General features: G+C 31.0%; 1 protein-coding gene across 1 annotated transcript; it reads right to left on the bottom strand.

The window, feature by feature from the left end:
* Positions 1-2,188: 2,188 nt before the first annotated feature.
* On the bottom strand, positions 2,189-21,712 carry LOC139512226 (uncharacterized). The gene is made up of 13 exons (XM_071299674.1): positions 21,187-21,712; positions 20,222-20,419; positions 19,499-19,561; positions 16,339-16,536; positions 15,204-15,305; positions 14,660-14,764; positions 13,865-13,903; positions 13,074-13,127; positions 11,990-12,025; positions 11,349-11,399; positions 6,649-6,717; positions 5,921-6,011; positions 2,189-4,404 (listed from the first exon to the last, which is right to left on the bottom strand). Exons 1-13 carry the CDS (start codon positions 21,242-21,244, stop codon positions 3,846-3,848), a joined length of 1,623 nt encoding a protein of 540 aa, XP_071155775.1. The 5' UTR covers positions 21,245-21,712; the 3' UTR covers positions 2,189-3,845.
* Between the last annotated feature and the right edge of the window lie 910 nt (positions 21,713-22,622).

Genomic DNA, 22,622 nt, shown 5'->3' with positions numbered 1-22,622 from the left:
AGCCTGTAATTCAGTGATTGTCGTTTGTTTATGTGTTACATATTTGTTTTTCGTTCATATATTTGGTTTTTTTTTTACTTTAGTAAGGCCGTAAGTTTTCTCGTTTGAATTGTTTTACATTATCTTATCGGGGCGTTTTATAGCTGACTATGCGGTATGGGCTTTGCTCATTGTTGAAGGCCGTACGGTGACCTATAGTTGTTAATTTCTGTGTCATTTTGGTCTTTTGTGGATAGTTGTTTCATTGGCATTCATACCACATCTTCTTTTTTATATAGTCTTGTAATTTTCAAGGATGTGGGTTGAAACTGTCGGAAGAGTTGATTTATATTTCCATATAAAATGAGTTTACAATGAATAGCAAAATAGTTGCATTTACTAGTAAACTCAAAAATGTATTGAAAAAAATGCAAAACTTAATAAATATTAAATTAATTTTCGGGCGTACAATACATGCGTTCTTCTGAAAACATCTTCCAGAAATCAACAAAGCAATGTTTTCCCAGCTGTATACAAAAAAGTAGACGTTATATTTTTTCAAAGTTGATGTTTTTTTCTGAAATTGTTTAACATTTCACAGCGGTATAATACTTTTACTTTACTTATTCATCCCTTATTTTTTTTATCAACTTTGTATTTACGTTGTATCATAGATCAGATGTATTCGTTCGTTTGTGTTAATGTGTGTCACTACGTTTTTTTTTTTATTGAGTTAAGCCATTGCAATTTATATTTTATAGTGTTTCTTTCTATGTTGTAATGCTACACTATTATTTCAGATAAAGGAGAAACTTTGGTACTATTTAAACGTTTAATCCCACTGCAATTGTTTGCAGAAATCTGATATTTAGTAAATTTCGTTTGTTTATGTGGTTTATAGTTGTTTCTCGTTTCTCGTTTTTTGTATAGATAAGACAGTTGTTTTTCTCGTTTGAATAGTTTTACACAAGTAACTTTTTAGGAACCTTTATAGCTTGCTGTTAGGTGTGAGCCAAGGCTCCGTGTTCAAGACCGTTTATGGACCTATAAAGGATTTACTTTTATAAAAGAGGGACGAAAGATACCAAAGGGACAGTCAAACTCATAAATCTAAAACAAACTGACAACGCCATGGCTAAAAATGAAAAAGACAAACAAACAACAAAGTGTGACTTGGATGGAGAGTTGTCTCATTGGCACTCATACCACATCTTCCTTTATATAATTAAGACTTTAAGCTGAACAATATTTGTTTCTAGAGGTCGGATAAATTTAGAGGAAAACACATGTAAAAGATACAACGATGGACCACAACGACGAAAGACAAGTGATGGCTAATAATCCATGCGCATAACAAGTTGCCATTTTGTTGTCTTTTCTACTTATAACAAACCTATGTTTTATTCGTATTAAATACATCGTAGTTATTTATTGAACTTAAGGGTTTTTGTCCCGTGATCAAATTAAAGTTGTTCTTTAGTCTTTCGGAGTTTCTGTGGAAACTATTTACTTCTTGTCTAGGTCAAAGAGATCAAGAAATACTTTAACGAGCAATGTACGGGGAAGCTTTTTTCATCACAGTAAAATAAACACTTGATACACTAGTCTTCCTTACGTTAACGTGTGGTGTAGTTCAATTGCTGTTTGTCAACGTTAAATCAAGTTGTTCTTTAGTCTTCCGGAGTTTCTAGATCAAATAGATTGCGATATACTTTAAAGAACAGGGAAGCTAATTGATCACAGTAAAATAAACACTTGATACACTAGTCTTCCTTTAGTTAACGTATGGTGTAGTTCAATTGCTGTTTGTCAACGTTAATTCTAGTTTCCTATGATAATCCTGTAGAAATTTCAAAAATGATAGGGAATCCGTGCAATTTAACATGTTTGCAGTGACAATAAAAATAAACAGCTGCATGTCTTTGATTTAAGAGTCGACAGAAATGTGAAATGTATTAAGGGGTCACACAATAACCATTAACAAGTAAAAACAATGTATAGCTTTAAGGAAAAAAAAACAAAGGCAATTTACAAATACTTCTCAGAAACTCTGAATTGAAAATTCCCGAACCCACTAAAACGAGAGATACACCGGTGAGGAGAGCTGTACTTGCTCTACTTTTGGCACTCATTGTCATGCTCGTGCTAAATTTTAATCCAATGAAATAGTTCTGGAAAGATTTGTGCTTCATAGATTAATAATGTGTTGTTTCATTTGAAAAATAATTATTTTTTTTAAAATATTTCCTTTTTTGTTAACATCTAATATAAAGCAAAGTCTATAAATTAATAGTAATTATAATATAGTACACAAAATGTGAAACATTTGAACAAATAAATGGTGGATTTTGTATTAAATATATAAGTTATTTATCAAAGAAGACAAGACACTTTATTTGTCTTTTATTTTACTAATTTACTTTTTTCTCTGAATGATGTAGAAAGGAAGAATATAGGTGTTTATAATTTTATATGAAGTCTCAATAATCTTCAAGTTTTTGTGTTTTGTTTTGATTTTTTTGTAATTGAAATTATACTATTATTCTGTCAATGTCTTCTATATACAACCGTTCATAACATAAAATCATATACATTTTAAAACAAAGTTTTTTACGAGCTAGTCCTTTGCAAAAAAAAAATAATAAGAAAACAACAAAATAAAACATAAATTAAAAACCAATTGTTCAGAGAACAATTAAAGGTCTTTCCACCAATAACAATATATTTTGATATGAAAAAAAATAAAATTCAGTTTGAATGTCAATTCCTATGGCTTTATAGTGTATAATATGAATTGCAAGCAAAGGTCAAAATTTTGAACGTCCAATTTGCCTATGACCTTGACCTGTGACCATGACCTAATTTTTATTTTTTGGACTAACGATCTCAAGTCTAAAGACCCTAGGTCTCTATCACTTATGGTTTACCAGTTAGAAATGAATATCACTTGAATCAAATAAAAAAGGGGGAAAGCTCTCATATGGAGTGTCCGTATAGCTTCGGTCCAAATCCATATCCTTATCCTGAAGATGTAACGAGCAATTTGGTAAAATAAATTTGTCGTAATCTTTCACGGTTGTGAAGGAGTAGTGGCCAAAAAAAAACAGTGTTCGGGGTGATAACTCTTACAACGTAAGGTATTTAGTTACGTGGTTGTAATTTTTTAAAGTGTATAAACTATACAATATCATATTCTTAATATCTAAGCGACATCTTTTGAAACATCAATGTTACACAAGAAAAAAAATTAGGTGGAAGAAAAAAAAATAATAATGATAATATTCAAAACAAAATCAAAAGGTCTTTCGACGGAAAGGTGGAAATACCTAAAAATATGTTTCTTACAAAAACACTCTTCAATAATAATACTTGAATACAGAAGTTGTCCAATTTCAAATTAACTGTATTTGTATAATCAATGGTTTGGTACAACGTTAAGCTGCGCTGATCAGTAACTGCAAATACGATGTGGTTTTTATAAACAATACCTTTTTCATCTTATTCAACTTGTATTACTTTAGTTTCATAAGATTGTTTTCTGTAAATCAAATATACCAGGCGTATCATTCAAGAAGTAGCCAAATGAATATGAGCTACTTATAATTGAAGGAGAGTACTCAATTTAACCGTTTACTAATCTAAATGACCATGGTTAATGTTATTGTTCGTACCCTAAAAATAAAATACCGTCACGGTATTGCAGAAATTCCATTTTTGGAACGTTTTTAGGCAATCACGGTGTTTTGTTGTACATTTTTAAAAGTATGACCGAAAAGTTGTGTTAAATTTTGAAACGGCGAATTGTATCTTAATGGTCAAATAAACATAATGGCTTTTCAATAAGATATAATGTAAATAAATGTAGTTCAAGGATCTTCAATGATCAACCCAGATTTGTCGTCAGAACTGTCTGCATTAATAGCATCATTACTGCTACTTGTTGACTTTGTTTCGGCTTCTACTTCTTGTATTTTATCTTTTTGATTTTCGGTGTTTTCAATCATGACCGTTAGCTCAGATAATTCTCCTTTGTCAAGAATCAATGCAGTTTTGTCGTCAGATTCGTTAACAACATCATTATTGCTACTGGCTGACTTTGTTTCAGCCTCCGTTTCTTTTATTTTATCTTCTTTAATTTCTGTGGTTATGTTGTAATTTTCGTTGTTTACACTCATGACATTTACCTCTCGTAACGTTCCATTATCATTCAATTTGGTTTCTTCGATATCTTCATCTAAATCAGTGATTTCAATATTTTCAGATTGCAGGCCGCTAAACATACCTCGTCCTAGTACTTCTATACCTGAATCAGTTCCGTACGGTCTTGAAGAAGTTGTTTGGTATCGTCGGAGACTTCCTGTAACTGGGCCACTCACATCAGATGTACTCGCACGTTTTTCTCCATCGTGTTCTAGTATAGTACCACTGTTAATATACAAATGGTAATTTCAGTAAAACAAATAGTACATTGTTGACAATAAAACCAATTTATTTTGTTCATTTCATATAAGATTATTCAGTGCTAATGAACATCAAGGCAGGCAGATATCACGCCTCAAAAATAATCAATTATTAAAATTAAATTTTAACAGTTGAACCAATATTTCGCACGTCAGCAAGTGCAAGTAAATTGTCAAGGATTACACATTTGAATCTGATTAACACTTTTTCTACTCAATGTAATCGGCCATTTAATACAGAGGAGATAGAACTTCCTTAAATTTCAAATCAGTGTAAAGCATCATGAATATAACATCTTTAAGACCGCAATTTCCATAAACCTTTCACTATCAGTAGCTATAGGCTGAAGGGGTAATTTTATGTAATGCAAGGACTGCCATGCAGGTGGCCTGTTCTGCTTTTAATTTTTCATAAGAAAATATTCGCTGATAATGATATGCTTGTAAATCATCATAAATAATCTAGCTATTTAGTGAACAATTTGAGTGAGCTTTAAACTTTTTAGTGTCATTTTGTATACTTTACAAAAATGTACAACAAGTTCATATATTAAACTGAACTCCGAGGCAAATTCAAAACAGAAAATCACTAATCAAATGGTAAAATCGACAGCTCAAACACACGAAACGAATGGATAAAAACAATCATGTTCTTGATTTGGTACAGACATTGTCCTGTGTAAAAAATGGTGGATTTAACCTGGTTTTACAGCTAGCTAAACCTCTCACGTGTATGGCCGTCGCATCAAACTCAATCATTATGACAACGGTGTGTGAATAATACAAACAGACATAATAAATAAAAATGTCACACATAGGGGTACATCAGTCAACATTGTGTTATAATGTTAATCACTATAAAAAAAAATGTGTAACAAAGAACGCACCAAAAGGCATATAGACGAAGAACATTAGCAAAAATAAAAGAATACAAAAATTATCACAATGACGGGATGTATTAGCACAGTCACGTCATATGTTTAAAAGAAAGAAAAAAAAGGCATTCATGCACATAAGCAAATATGAAAGAAAAAATGCAAAAATTATCACAAAATAATAACACAATGAGGGATGTATAAGAACAGAGCAACGCCAATATGGCCAAATGGTTATCATAAAAACAGACTAAACAGACAAAGTCATATTCATAAAAACAAATAAAAAAATAATATAACACGTTATTAAGTTGATACACAACGCCAGTACAGATAATTTATACTTCAAGATCTAGCCCATTGCGTATTATTTGAGCAGTTGATACAGAATATTTATCAACAAAGTATTGGTACCCTCCAATGAACTCTCTTAGAAAAGGTTGAGACTTTCTTTGACATACCCCTGGTTCATCAACTTTCTGCTTACACACTAGTGACATTTTACAAAGTCTGAGTAGGAGCTTCAAGTTTTAATAGTAGACCTCAAGCAAGTATAAGTAATATAACTAAGTGAATGGTTTCTTTTTACAAATTATATAATCTTACCGTTGTCTTCTTTTATGTCTCCAAATCATGACAAAGATAATTATCATGATCACCAAAAGGGAAACTATTACGACAGCAATAATCCATAAGTCTGATAAAAAAAATGCTTATTGAAAATTGGATGAAACCTGCCAGCGAATATACGGTAAACTATTCTTTATATTGTTTAGCCTAATTATCTATTCTTTATATTTAAGCACTCCACAATTCTCTGTTCTTTTTTTTTTATTTCTTGGATTTTCCTCAATTTTTTGCTTTCATTTTGCATTTGTTTACCAATTATTATCTGTTCTATTAATCCGATCTAGAACCTAAATAGTAGTTGCCAATGGTAAAGCACGTAATTTTGGTTATCTCCCGTCAAATCATCTATGTTTATCACTGTTGTGTGTGGGGTCGTGCTTTTCATTTTTTTTGGTGGTTGTTGTCCTTTACATTGTCTTGTTGCCTTTGTATTGCCCTGCTTACTCAAATTTGAGCGTCTGGATGTTCTTTTCTTTGATTTTGTTTTCGAATTTACCATCCTTTGTCGAAAAGTGGCAGTTCTTTAAATATATATGATTTTTTCGACATGATAGATGTTTAGTACATTCTTATCACCCTAACAACAACAGTGATAATAAAAATGAAAACTAGAATGTTATCTGCTCTATGGTCGGGTTATTGTCGCTTTGACACATTCCCCATTTCCATTTTCAATTTTATAATAATTATAATTATGATAATACTATTTGATTCTTCCGGGGAAGGTTTTCTAGGTTCAGCAGGTTCAGCAGGTACAGCAGGTACATCAGGACCTAAAAAATAAATTATTTATTTTATCAAAATATCATGGAAGGTTGGATTTTTTTTTGGAAGCAGACCTTGAAAAAAGGCTAGTTATTGGTCGATATCTTTTATTTGATGTAAACCACAATTAAACTTGTACAACGTACATGTGTATCTCTAGCAGATTAGATTAAACTTAGACAATATTGGCTAAAACAAAATCCAAAATAGTTGCAAACTTCGTTTATTTCAACCTTCATTTCCTAAATCGACGGTTTTAAAGCAAAGTGTTCGTAATCTTTATTTTGTCCTTTTGTTGTTCTCCACTCTAAACATTGAGACTACTTGCACGTAATGTTTTAGTTACAATGAAGCCTGTGTCTCTTATAGTACTGCAACTGACCTCGAAAAAGACGCTTAGTTAACGAGTTTAATGGTCCGGAATAACACACGGCTGCAAATTGTTTTAAATGATAGAATAATATCTATATTTTAATTTCCGTCGGGTCGTAAAAAGTTTCTATGGTCACATTTTTGTATTTTATCCCTTTAATGGGGGTACCCCTCAATTTACGGTTTTGGGTAGTTACCTTAAAATCCAAAAATATATTTTTTGGTTAAATTTCCCGCTATTTTCGTAAATATTTTCTATGCACATATCATCAAGGATCATCGGAATGATGAAGACATAAATATAATACCATCTCCAAGTAAAACTTTCAAACTTAAAGTTGGCTGATTTTTTAGATAGAAATTTAACGTGTTTTTCTTTGAAAACGAGAAAACATATGATTCAAAAACAGTATTTGACATTTGAGAGGACAAAACATATTATTGCGATACTGCATGCAAATTTTGTTGTGCAAATTCCAAACAATTTTGTCAAAAACTCAAAAATAAAAATATCATTTGTACCTTTTTTAATTACGGAAATTTCCTATCCGTCAATCAGCTTCACCATTTATTTTTTCCTTCACAATCAATTTGATAGTTTCGATGTGATTATGTAGATTTTGTAGGAGAAGTTAATTTATTTTTGAGTGATTTGAATATATATAGTAGTTCTTTCGTGTATTTTCTGTAAAAAAGTTATATTTTTGTTAATAAAATTTTGACTTTATACAAAAGTTAACCAAATCCTTCGGATAAGAGGTTTTTCCGGATAATGACTATAGTTGACATTGTGTGAAAATACATTGTATGTCAATGTTTAACCTCAGAGCAATTAATATGCATGCAAGTGGTCGGGGGAAAAGTACTATTTAAGTTTCGCAGAGATTTGGTGTGTGACAAGGTGATGCTAAAACCAACTTCTCTTGAAATTCTGCTTTCCGTGGGCGAATCATCAGTGATGTTATGAGACTTGCACCAGAAGGCAAACTTGGTGTGCATCTTTAAATTAGATTGATTGATTGTTGGTTGCTTAACGTCCAGTAGCAAATATTTCATGCATGTTCAGGATGAGAACAAGTTAACAATAAAAACAACAGGTAGGTTTTGTCATAATAGAGGCCATTCGGGATGATGATCGGGAAAATTTAGACTGCCAATGGAAAATGATGGTATATTGGATTGGGACAAAAATTGTCCATTGCAACATGCCACCTACGGACCCCTCAAAGAGTTGATGTAAGGGTTTTTAACGTGCAAAGAACGTGACACCCCCTTTACACGAGGCATCGGATTTAACGTCCCCATTCTGACCGGACGTGACTGCGAACTTGATACATCCCGCACAGCTAAACGGACGCCCCACTTCGTTTTACTGCCGGTCGGGGGAAGACCAAGTGACCATATTTCGTTTCCCCAGTCACCCTTGGGGAACTTTAAATTAGAAACAACAGAAATCCATATATGTGATCAAACTAATCGACATGTATCCTCACAACCTGACACTTTTATACGATCTCGCGCTCAGTTTCTTCCTTGTAGTTTGGATATGAAAACAGGGTTTTTGTGTAAAAGAAAAACCTTTAAAAAAAACCCAGAAAACTACGCAAAACAGAGTCCTTTAAACGTGTTGACAGTCTTTTAAGTTGTGCTTATTAATGTGAGTAATCATTTATTCATGCATAACCAAGTACTTATTGAAGTCAACACCTGTGCAATTAAGTAAAACAGTTTCTGAAAAATTAGAATTTGAACTTGCTATCAGTTCATTAATAACGATTGTTAGTGATGTGATTTGTTCTTCCATAAGAAAAAGCCTTTCTCATGTAGCACATCCTCTATATATACCGATTCATTTTATCCAAGATTGTGTCTGATGCTTACCAAACTGCCAAACTCCAGAACTAACTAGATATTGTGACACCTTACAATTAAGACACAGTGGGGCCAAGGGATATGAAATATAGAGTTTAGCTCTGAACTCAATTTAGGGGATGCCATATCTGCTGCAGAAAAATTGAAGTCTATGTTAAGACTTTCAGAATTACACCAAGGTGTGTCTGAAGGTTTGTCTGAAAATATCAAGGATATATTAAAAGAAGAACAATTACTTCACCCTGCCACCAGTGCTCGTATGAGCTATGTCCTCATTTTGGTATTTTTATGGAAATGATGCCCGCATAGCTTGTTAATAGATATAGGAAGCTGTGATATGAGTGCCAATGCTACCATTAAAGGTCACGGTCCGGTCTTCAACACGGAGCCTAGGCTCAAAAACTCATTTGTTAGTTAATTGATGAAAAATAACACAAAGGCGCTTCTGAACCGTATATTGTCCCTAAAGATAACAAAAATTCGTAAACGTATGGCTATTACAAAATCAATCGTTTCGGTAGCAACATTCGCCCCATTACATTTGGGATTGGCAGTGCAGATACATCATGCATATGCATATGGGAATATGGGTCACGAACATTGATCGAAACTTTGTACTCACATTTCTTTTGTGTTTCCTATGCAAAGGTAAGACTATATCTGACGAGTTTGACCGAATCATGACGGTATTTACGCTCCAGATAGCATTTGTACTCAAAAACTGTGTTTGCTTTGAACAAACTCTGTCCTGCGCCTAACTTGTTCTTATAAAAAAAGGGACCTCGCATTCGCCTCGGGTGACTATAGTATATTTTGTGTTATAACTGCTCTGTCCAGACTTTGCAAAAACACAATATATATTTATCTTTATCCTGCAATTGGGTGTCCTACTATACAGATACAGCCCTACAGATATCGCTATGCTGTATCTGTATACTATACAGATATCGCTTTAAAGCTCCGCCCACTGCCGGACTGAGTATTGTTTGAACTTGTGTGACCTCAGAATGTGTATTCCAGTTGCATTCCAATGACGATGACACTTGTCGATTTCAAAACTTGAATGTGTATGATTGTGTTACAAAATCAACCATGTCAATTTCAGCATGCATGTTTAGTGAATTTTAAGTCTGAAGCGTAGGAAAACTCGTACACTTCTGTTTCAAATTTGACAATGTTTTGTTATTTGTTTTTACTGTTGAAATTAGTTGTTATGTTAAAATAGATAATTATACACCTTGAGCGATGTATTATTGTTGACCGTTCGAGATTATTTTTTTGCGAACCCGTCTTCAGCGTAATGTGTGATTTTGATATTACTACGCGGGCCTCAAGGGATTACAAATTAAATATTAATTAAATTAATTAATTAAATATGTTAGTTTTTGTGTCTTTCAAAACACAAACAATAAACAGAATTAATTGCAGGATAAAGACAATAACTGTTTAGTGTCTTTAAATATCAGCTGTATTTTTACTCGGCTCGAAACAGGTGTAGTAGCTCGCTAAAAGCTCGCATACACCTTGTTTCCTAGCCTCGTACAAATACAGCTGATATTTAAAGACACTAAACAGTTATTGTCTATATAACTAAATACTAATTTTCACAAAATACACAACCTTTAAGATGCAAAATTAAAAACACTGTTTCAGCGCTTGAATTTAGTTTTTTTCAAAGATAGAAAAAATATTGAAATAATTTGATAAAGTGGTGTTTTAAACTTTAGAAAATAATTCTGTAATATACTATAGTGAAATACTATACACAATATGAAAGTTTATGGATGTGAAAAGGTCAAGGCCACTTCTTCTTTTGTTATGTCTTAAATGGAAAAAAAATCAGAAGGTTCCAAATCAACGCCATTTTGTAATGGCAGCTCTTCATATAAGTAGTCAAATTTGTCGTTTTAACATCGTTTATAGCATATGCTTATGATTGAATCGTTTTTGTAGCATTCTATTGAATAAATATCAGAATATTTCTCCTTTTTGTCCTTGTGGTTGAAATATTGATATTTTTAGGTCTGACCTTTGACCTCAATTTCACAAAATTGTGACCACTCTGAATTTTTACGACCCAACTTTTCTTATTGTTCACGTTTTCCTCTTTCCATCGATATATAATTTAGGTGTGTGTTCTTCCGGACCATTAAAGTTTTAAAAAATGAACTCTGGTTGCAGTACTATTAAGATATCATTTGTATTTCTTATATTTGGGATACAATTGCTACCAAGCTCATATTACCGCTAGACTCTATTTAACATAAAAAAAAAAGAGCCAGATAAGCAGGATTATTTTCTTGAGACTTTCAGTTATAATTGTTATTCTGGTATAACAAAATCTCATTTGACGTAGTGAAGAAAGTACAATGCATTGTATGATATGTATAAATACCTTTACTATATACATCAACAGAAGTAACGCCTGCCGGTAATTGTGTAGTATCTGTTTAAATCAAAGCAGTGTTCATAAATTCAAAATTGATTTCTTTTATAAATATATATATATCTTTCAAATAAGTTGAAGCATTTATTTGAAAGCAGAACAGTGTAAGACGATACCCTTTTAGATAAAAAAAAAATAAGAGCTGTTGAAAATTTCGAAGTTTTTCAACTCAAAACACTCTTCTTTACATTCTTTATTAATAAAGTCATATTTTTTCGATGCTAATTCAACTAAAATATAAATGTGTTAAGTTGCATTCCCGTTTTAGAAAATGTCAAGTAAATACTCTATCTGAAATTGTTGTTGTTTTTTTGTAAAGCAGTCAAGACTTTTTTTCGAATATTATGTTCTATAAACCCTCTTCTATATAGTAGTCCTTCACTTATGAGAAATCATTTCTTTATACAATTGGATTCTGGTAGATAATATTGAATAAAGTATGCATCGACCCAAACATAAACAAAAAATTCTCAATTACAGATTTCTGTGTAAAAACATTTTTTGTCGTTACCAAATTTTCAAGTTCATTATAAAAAATATCAAAATTACTACAATTTACTAAATTGGCATGCACATATTGATTATCGTACCTGATGCACTGGTTTCATCACTTGGATTATCTGAAACTAATAAAAACCACTGTTATATTTCGACAAATTGCAATATGTTTCAAATTCGTAAGTCGAGTTGTAGATACAAAAAAACAAAAAATCTATTTTGCATGTATGTTTATAACAAACAGTCCTTCTAGAAGTAAACTACACTTACTATCACGTCACACGAATACAATTTTTCTGAAAATATTATGTCATAATTCATAATTGATAGTTTGGAAATGTTTAGTATCTTATATTTAAGTAAAGAGAATGCTTTCCACTTAAAACTGAAAACTTAGCCAATCATCAAATAGTTTGTCGACGTCGTTTGAAAAAATATACATTGAACATGTTTGTAAGGCTAAGTACAAACATTTGGAAACAACTATCGGAATCGTATTAACTCCATATAATGTCGGATTTGATGAAGTCTGGATTAAAGTATTACAAAACAAGTTACAATGGTACAATCAAAGAACTGTCGTTTTTAGGAGATTGGAATACCTCTTACTTTAACATAATCAATACATTATATTTTGCTGCTTTTTAACAAAAAAAAATATGTTCTCTTAAAACACAAAGGATGACAACTGAAATCGAAGTATAGTCATTTGTTATCCCAATCCGATGGGTAATGAAACACTTGAAAAATTGTCCGTTTAGTTTGCAGAATGTATAAATAAACAACAACATCCGGTCAGAAGGTGACGTTAAATCCGATTCCTTGTTAAGAGTGAGTGACATACTCCATGCACATTCTGAACCCTTGCAACAATTGAGATTTCCGAAGATGACATTTTGTGGGGCAAAATTTATATCCCTTTCAAATTTATCATTACTTCCAGTGGAAGTCTAAATTTTACGTCATTCAATTAAAATGGCCACTATTACAGGGCCTCCTTATTATATTCCGATTACATGTTCTCACACTAAACATGCATGAAATATTAGCAACCAGAGAAAAAGCAAAGAATAATCAATGAATGAAATATATTATTATGATTTTCACTTTTTTTTCACACACAAGCCAAATGTATACATGCACTTGTAAACATTACTATAGAAACTATAACCATACATTGTTTTGGTCTTGTGGTACTTGTAGTATATCCTTGAGTAGAAGGTGGCATATCTGAATTAAAAAAAATAAGAAATAGCACTTAATAAATACTTTATAGCGCACTCGTGTTATGTTTTGTCATAATCAATGATAATGCAAAAAAATTAAAAAAAATATAAAGTCGACAGAAAGTTTCTCTCAAATAACAACATACATCATAAATAATCACAAACACAATACTAAAAAAAACGTATACACCAACAATAATGTCACCAACGAAATGTTATGACTCACTGCTTTTGCCTAACAATCGAGATTGTTCCAATAAACCGGATATTTGGTCAAACTGTTTAAATTAGTTATCAAATAGTAAAACAAAAACCGCCAATGTTTGGTATTTTGTTATGTGGTTACGTGTTTATGACCATTGCATTAGAGGCGAGGCAAAGCTGAGATTAAACTCAAGTACATTCTTTGAAGTCAGTTTTTGGTAGGATCTTTTTCATAGCTGATGCTACCACTCTTATAAATTACTTTGGCTTTTCTATTTTAAGTATATGTCTTATTTCGTGGTATTTTTAAAGGATTTTTCAGAGAGAAAAAATATATATCACGAGAGACACCCTAGCAACAACGAGTCTCGTACCGACCATGGAGAATGGAGGCTATTCAGTTAGTTTTTGTTAAGTACTGTTCAAACCGGTGATTCATGATGGATTTTAATTAAATTATTAATTACAATTATTTCATGAATGTCATGAAACAAAATTAAAATCACAAATATAAGATATTCAAATAAATCAACTTACTTTCTGTTGTGTCCTTGATAGGGGTCACCGTCGAGACATCTAGCGATGAATAAAATTAATTACTAGAAAATATTGTTAATTCGTACCGCTTACCCAATTACATCATAAGGAGCAAATTAAGAATACTTTTCCTTACTACTTGATTTTAATCTGTTCTGTGTGAATTATATTGTCGACGTATAATTTGTGTATTGTCTACGTAAAATTTGTGTAACTATGTTTCTATGTGACATTATGTTGCAACAAAAACCTTTAAAATTATAAAAAAAAAATAGAAGTCTGATATCATTTACATGAGCACAACAAATGCCTCTTGAATTAAGTTTATGAAGCATGTAAGAGACATGAAGCCCGGAATTCTACAAGCTTAATGCTGGTAAATTAAAAACGAAAATAGAAAATATCATAACGCCTATCAGTACTTGTTCAACTCATTATTTTAGTTCTAAATTCATTTACCATCATTGTTCAAAATTTCGTCTAATAATCAAGGCATTATATAGTTAACCAGTCATTTAAACACATTTGTAAAAGTTGATTCATCTGTAAAACCTATGTGCCCTTTTGGTGCTGTGTCCACAGCGAAAAATACCAAAAGGATGTTCAAACTATGAAGTCGAAAATAAACTGACAACTTCATGGTAAAAAAGAAAGTAACAGACACACAGACAAATATCAGTGCCCAAAACAACATAAAAAAAATTAAGACTGAACAACACAAATCCCACCAAAAAATGGTTGACAATGTTATAGCATGTATCAAAATGCCAAATCTTAATAACAAAGTGTACATACAACATAACTCGTCCTCGGAAATGTCGATTCTTTCCCTCGCCGTGATATTATCAGTTTCTTGGAACTCAACAAATTTGAGGCTGCTTTGATACGACATTTTTTCGGCTATTAAATAGAATAAATTAAAAGAATAATAACTTATCATCCCAAAGATAATATTATAATATTGTTGGTCATATATCATAAATACTTTTTTTGAAAATTTCCTCAATATCATATATAATTTCTTAATAATTTGTATTTGGCTTTCAATTTATCTCAGTTCAGTAACGATATTTTTGTTTGTACAGAACTCATATCTGTTAACTGGGATTTTGCATAGAACAATACAATTTTTATACCTTATCTTAGTCATGAGATATAATACATTGGTCTTTACTTATCAATATGCGCGAGCGTGCAATTTGCACAAAATGGTCTCTTCCACATAGAAGCTGCGAAAGTTACCGTTTTGAACACTGCTCAACAGTAATTTTTTTTGAAATTCGTACACTTTGTACAAGTACAACTTTTTAATGTAATAATATAATTAGAACTAAAAAACCTGTATAGCAAATTCCTTGTCTAGTATCGTCACAGTGTCCAAATTCTAGCCGTAAAGAACATTCATCAGTTTTCCTCACAAACTGGCACCGGCGTATCAAACCTAAATGAATATAGAAATTATGTATTATCACATTATTATCTGAAGAATCAAAGTGGGATAGGATACCCAACAATGTGTCTAAACAGACCCATTTTCAAATCCTTTTTTATTATCCTATTTTATTATCATATACTTAAACTAAATAACATATACATTTTACCGTATGATAATAGCATTAAATTGACGTGAATTCCATATTTTTCGAATTGGTGCTGAAAGCGGGCTGATATGAAAAGTTTATCACATGCTTCGATTGTTATCACATGCCTTTCCGGTAATACTCGGCCAATTCCGGAAAATACACCTCAATGCTACGTTTGCAGTGAAAAACATTACAAAGTAGTGCACAAAACAATTATTTGAATACTGGAAAGTATATTGTTTAAAATAAAAAAAAATGAAAAGTAAAATAAAAAAAAATAAAAATATTCAATAAATGCATTTTTTAAGTTTTTCTGAAACATAATTTAGAAAGTTTCTTTAAAAAGTTGTCTTTTCCAAACAATGATCATTATGCATGCTGTTGAATTATTTTTTTGTTGATTCGTCCATATTAAAATGTTTTTTTTTATCTCTCTGTTGAGGCATATGATAGAAAGATTTCATATTGAATGTATCAAGTTTTGGGCCCGACGCCCGTGAACTTCAGGAACCACGTAAAAGGATCAATATATGAATCGGTTATTTTTCTGTACTGTTGAAGCATATGATAAAAAGATCATAACATGTCATTTTTCATATCGCATGTATTATCAGCCCTCGGTCAATATCAGCCCTCGAGCCATGCGGCTCTTGGGCTGATATTGAACCTAGGGCTGATAATACATGCGATATGAAAAATGCCATGTAATAATCTGATATTATCATATATCAAATTATTTTTACGAATGATTAATTAATGCATACGTGCATTATTTTTCTAATTAATAATCATGCATATTAATGTTATTTCATGACATCCCTTTTTCCGACACCTATAAAATGCATAGAAATAAAATAATTATTTTAAACTTTAAGTAAATCTAGACATTACTGCTTTTAAGATAGTCCGTGTCGACCAATTCAAACCACTCTGCACCCCTTTCAGGAACCTGAATACTCTTTGGAAGTCTATGTAATGGGTGATGACTATCAAGTTTGGGAATTGAGTTGCTAGATGATTGGCAGTCTCGCAGACTATCGTTGTACGTTTTGACCTCGTTTGAAGTAATTCCAGCTAAATCGTTTGTAACTACAAAATGTAAATGCATTTAAAACAACTATTATGACACTTTCATAAAACAAAATTACCTCTTACTAGCTGTTTACACCTTTTTAGGAATATTTCAATCTAGCATAAGCTCTTAGTTTATGATAGGAAAATGATTCTCATTTCGCTTTACTGTATAATTCTACTTTTAGTATCAAACAAAGAAACATGGGGATTTCAGTCAACATTTTTCTGAAGCAAAGTTCTTTAGGGTTTAATGTTGTATACTAGAATCAAATAATTCATACTTATATACACTTATTCAAATAAGAACATAAAGAATAGCAACACTGAGTATTATTATGAGTATAATTTTATCTTATCAGATACAAACATATACTTTACTACAAAATAATCACTTCCAATTTAAATGATACCTGATATCACCCCTAGTTTTTGGTGGGGTTCGTATTGTTTATTCTTTAGTTTTCTATGTTGTGTCATGTTTACTATTGTTTGTCTGTTTGTCCTTTTCATTTTTAGCCATGGAGTTGTCAGTTTATTTTCGATTTATGAGTTTGACTGTCCCTCTGGTATCTTTCGTACCTCTTTTCAAAGTACGATCGATATCAAACAGCTTATATGTACACCAATTTCTAATAGTCAGAGACCATAGTTATATTTCCCTAAAAAAAAGAAATTATTTCCAAAATGAATATTTATCAAAAATGAAGGTCGAGAAGGTTTCTATTCTTGATAAACTATTCAATACCATTAAGACATTATCAAAAATAAGATCATTGTTTTTTGTTTTCGTTTTTTATTGGAAAACTTTCTTCGTTATTTATGCAGTTTTCTAAACATTATTTTCCTTTAAAGGGATCTACTAAGATATAGTATGAGTGCTAATGAGATAACTTTCAATCCAAGTCATAATTTGTAAAAGACTACATTGACTTAGATTCTGAACGAATCATATTTGACACAAAATATGAAAAAAAATGAAAGATAAATTGGTATACAAAATGTGCAAAGTGATGATTGCTAAGTACATTATGTAGATAAATAAAATATGTATACAGTCTAATATATTTCACCCTTCATCGTCGGGTTGCAGGGTTAATTGGAAGTTGTTGGCGTCCGCTTGGTTACCTATACTCGCTACCATCCATTTCATTTATACTTTAGTGAATAGTTGTCACATTGGAAAACATACAACAACTCCTTAATCTCATATAGTAAGTGATTTCTCCCCCAAGCCAAAAAAATATCCTCAGGTCAAACATTTTTGTACCAAATCTTTCAAATGTTTTGAGCAAATAAAATTCGTGTATATTTCTGATGAATTCAAATTATGATTTCACTTCTATCTTTGAAAAATTCATAATGAAGGATTTCAAAATATTTGTAAAGTATGATTTCAAGTAAGAGTTAAAGAAATTTTTATTTTATGTATCATTTTGGCAAAAATCACAAAACAAAGGAAGGAGGATATTATTTTACATATCGTTATAAATCATTAACATAACTAAGATATCTATAGTTGCTTTTATTTCTAAAAGAATATAGCAATTTTAAACATTTAGTTTATACTATTTTGTGAAATAGCAGAATAAGACTTGTATTATATAGCTTTGCTTATTTCAGATAAATTCACATTTAGCCTTATCAGCCTCGTCATATTATATACATTTGAATATTTTCACTTGGAAATATACAGTTGAGACGAAATGGAAACATCGTAATATGACCAATGATTTTTAAGACTATAATGTTTAATCAAATACTAGTAAGTTATTAAAATTCAGGGGCGATATATATATTTGAAATAATATTATTCCGGCATATAGCATACATTTATGCAAGACAGTGGAGCATATGGAATACTAAATTTATTCAGCTTTTCAATATTATATCTTAGCTTCGTAAAAAGAGTTACAAATCTAAGAATGTAGAACTGACCAATACAATGCTTACAAACTTACAAAAAAAAACAGTTGTCAAAAACTGAACATTTAGATTTTGCCTCAAATATATTTCCAGAAATCACTAACCTATGTTTTTAAATTTTACTTAGAACACTCTTAAAATTCAATATACAAAGTTATTCTATGTTTGGGATGTCGACAAGTCCGTAAGCGTGCAATTTCTAGTAGGTTATTTTAGTAATGACTCTCATACATCAAATCTACTGTCCTTTTCAACACAGTTTAAAAATTGGGTGATGATCATTGGTTAAGCACACTTCTGTTTATATCCTTGGGGGACTACATTACACAAAGTTATCCTTTTTAAAATGTCGGACGCCTTCACGAGTTCATTGACAGTTATTGAATATCTGTTTTACATAAAGCGACGTGTACATGGTGTATGCTATAGTTTTCAGGGATCCAATTATGCTAACTTTTCTTTGAATGTGACAACACCGAAGGAGAGTATAAGATCATATCGTTGAATGTCTTATTACGTGAGCAATTTGAAAGGTTTTACATGTACAGCAGGATCTTCCTCTGTTCTTTATATCTCGGATCAACCCGGTATCTGATAAGGATCGCGTTGTTCAAACTTTTGTCCTCTTTGTTGCGCTTTGTAGACTAATGTCTTCGTATTGGTTTGTGCCATGTCAGTTTGTCTTCGATTAATAACTTTGATCGTTTCATTGGTATCTTTCACTTTCTTACTCTGATTTTGCAGTACTCGTTCATATCAATGTTAATTTTAACAACTTACTGTTAACCACTGTGATTAAACAACGTCAGTTCCGGTGTATTTGCTCAATGTTTGTCTTGTCACATATCATACCTTTTTTCATATTTATGATTTTAAAGTTTCCCTAGTGTTGAAAAACAGTAACATTACTTATTTTAACTCATATGGTGTTTAACTGATGTGATATGCTTATATAGTATTTTAGAAGCCAAATGTTCTTTGTCATCTATGCAATAGAAAATTTCAAACACGTTTAAACTAAGTTGATTAGTTTAAAAAAAACAATTGTACATACCACACGTGTAATTCAACTTGAAAGACGTTGGTACTCGTTCATGTATTATATCTGTGCATATTCCTGAGGAAAATAACACCAAAATACACAAACATTAAGTTTCTCATTTAGAAAAAGAAAACAAAAAACAAACACAAAACGATATCATTTCCATGCGCAATATAATATTTTCTGAGATAGTTATCTTCATTTAAGCACACGACGAAATATTTGAAAAAAAATTGTTAATGTTAAACCAGAGAAGTCTAGTAAATTGAAAAGCCATCTTCGCAAGAGGAAGTTTGAACCTTTAATTTGCACAATTACATTACTTAAAGAAAACACATGAAATAGAAATGTGAAACTACTCATGTTCTATGGAATATTCATATCTAGGACCTTGATGTTAAATGTTTCTTCTTTAAATATAGGACTGACGGTATGAATTTTTAATCGTATTTTTTTCTACTGAACCACTCTGTAAATTGTTTAAGACGTCATTTTCATAACACAACTTTTTCGTTTCTACAGCCTGCAGTTTTAACAAAGAGATATCGTAATCCTTACATTCAAATACTTGCATTGCATTTAAAAAATATGTCAATCGTTTAATTTATATTAAAATAAATGTACAGTTCATGCATATTCATATTATTATTAAACTTACTGCTTATCATGAACGAATATGTGATATTCTTTAAATAAACAAGAGTGCATTTTCTATTTCGACTCAAAGTAACATACCAGTTTCATTTTGACACCCTATTACAAACTTTTCTTGGCCAGTCCATGCTGTTTCGTTGACTTCTAAAGTTGCCAGAACTAAAGAAGCGTTACTTTGTAATGTTTTAAATGGTATAAGTGAACCAGAAAACTCAGATGTACAGTTTGTTAGTGCATCGTCATACTGGGTATCCGAAATAATCGTGATATTCAAGCTAGCTGTAATTTAATATAATCTTTAATTGAACAAATTGTACTATAGAGATAATTGTAAAAAATCATTCTACTCTGTCAGATAAAAAAATATTTTAAAAGTTTACAGAAAATTCACAGTATCATTTGTATATGTTATGCTTCTAGCAGAAATGTATTTTCAATTTCAAATTTAAAAAAACAAATTGTTAATTCAAACTTAACTTCAACAGATTTTTGTAGATTATTAATATTGATAAACAACGTAAAAATACTAAAAAACGTTCTACGCCGAAACATTTTTCCAATTAAAGGAAATATATATATTGTCTTATGTGTTCCGTATTATAGGCTTCGAGTTTAATTTGAAAAAAAAATACATTAGTTATCGTTGATTTGGTAAACACAAAATTGTCTTCAACGGTAATAATTTGCACTTAATAAGTTTTGATATTTGTAATACTCAGAAAAGTACTGGGATTTGTTTGATAAGTCAATTTAACCTGCAAAAAGAAGCTTTTTCATTAACCTGCTACGGATGGACAAACGGACAAACTTACGTAGGGACTTACATACAAGAAAACAAAATACCCCTACAAGTGTAGACTGGTATTAAAACTTAATTGCTTTTCGTTAAAGTAGATGCTTGTATTTGTATCAAACGCTAACGTGTTATATATTTAGGTAAACACCTAATAAATTAAAATACCGATTTTAACAAAAGTAATGTTAACCAATAAAACTATTGAATGTTCGAATAAAAAATGTGTAACAAATCTGTAAAATTGACTTACCTCCAAAATTTAATTTGTAAAAGATGAACACAATAAAAATTTGAAAAATGTACTTCATGTTTAACTTGTCCTATTTACTATGTAGCTTGTGAAATTCAAATTAGGAAACACTCAAGTTTACATCCGCAGTATCAATAATTCATACGGAAACATTTGTGATTTGTTTTATCAATCTGAAAGTACCTAGTATGAATTTCTATCTCATTCATTTTAAAATAATTTTATGTATAACATTACTGGTACTAAATGCGAATTTCGGTAAATAATACCTCCAACGTCCATGACAGTTACATGAACGTTTATCAACTTTTATCCAAATCCATTTTTTTTAGATATCTTGTATGCTGTATATTCAGTGTAGATATAATTTAAGGTAGCACAACAGTCTTGTAAAAAATATATAAAGATTTGTTTTATTACATTATTTGTGTATGTTTCTATCTGAAGATTTTGTAAAAATCCCAAGAATCTTTATCATGTCACGACAGGGACTATATGGATAATTGAATTAAGTTAAAAATGTATTATTCTAAATAAAGGTGCATATGTGAAGAGATAAATCCTTTATTTTAATTATCAATTTATTAATCTCTGACTGAAAACTTCTCTCATTGAAGACCTTTTATAACTATGGAGGAAGATACTGGAAATGAACTTGTAATTTAAAAAAAAATTCACAGAATATTTGCTATTATGATGGTACCTAACACTACAGGGAGATAACTCTGTAAAATCAGCTAAAAGTTTTAACTACGTTGTGATGTTAAAGGAATGTTAAGGTGTAACACCACTAATTCAGGCCCGGCCAGAAAGCACATACCAGAAAGTAGTACATATTTAACACAAAATAGTTCCTACGCATGGACATAACTTTCAAAATATTTAGAGTATTTTATTAATTTTGGTATCAAATGAAAACTGCATGACTGGTAATCATTGTAGAACAATTTTTGACTGATAAATTTGAATAATAAAAAAATGGCATGAAAGGAGTAGGTCCGGTTAGACCCCTTTTTGGCCCCAAAATATAACAGTTTTACAAAATTGTTAAAATGTAAACTTTTAGTTATTTATTGGACAGTTGAATGCGTCTGCCACATAAATATGGGCTGTTTTTGACAATGCAATGCACATATATCGGGTTGTAGCGCCATTAAGTCATGCTAAATTACTGAAATCTTCGAAATTCTAGCATTTTAGTTAAATTTTAGACGGTTTCCGTGTAAAACGGAAGTGGTCGCATTCGTGTTCATCCTTAATATTGAAATGTAAGTTGTATTTTATGATAATACATAACATATATAAAGGTTGTGGATGAACACGGATGCGGCCACTTTCATTTTTGACAAAAACCATCTGTAAAGTGACATTTTTCACCATATTTGGTAGATTTGTCATATTTGAGCTGGAATCGGATCGTTTTTAATGACTAAATC

Source organism: Mytilus edulis, chromosome 2 (genome assembly GCF_963676685.1).
Source record: "Mytilus edulis chromosome 2, xbMytEdul2.2, whole genome shotgun sequence".
Classification (NCBI taxonomy): domain Eukaryota; kingdom Metazoa; phylum Mollusca; class Bivalvia; order Mytilida; family Mytilidae; genus Mytilus; species Mytilus edulis.
This window is presented reverse-complemented; position numbering and strand designations above follow the sequence as displayed.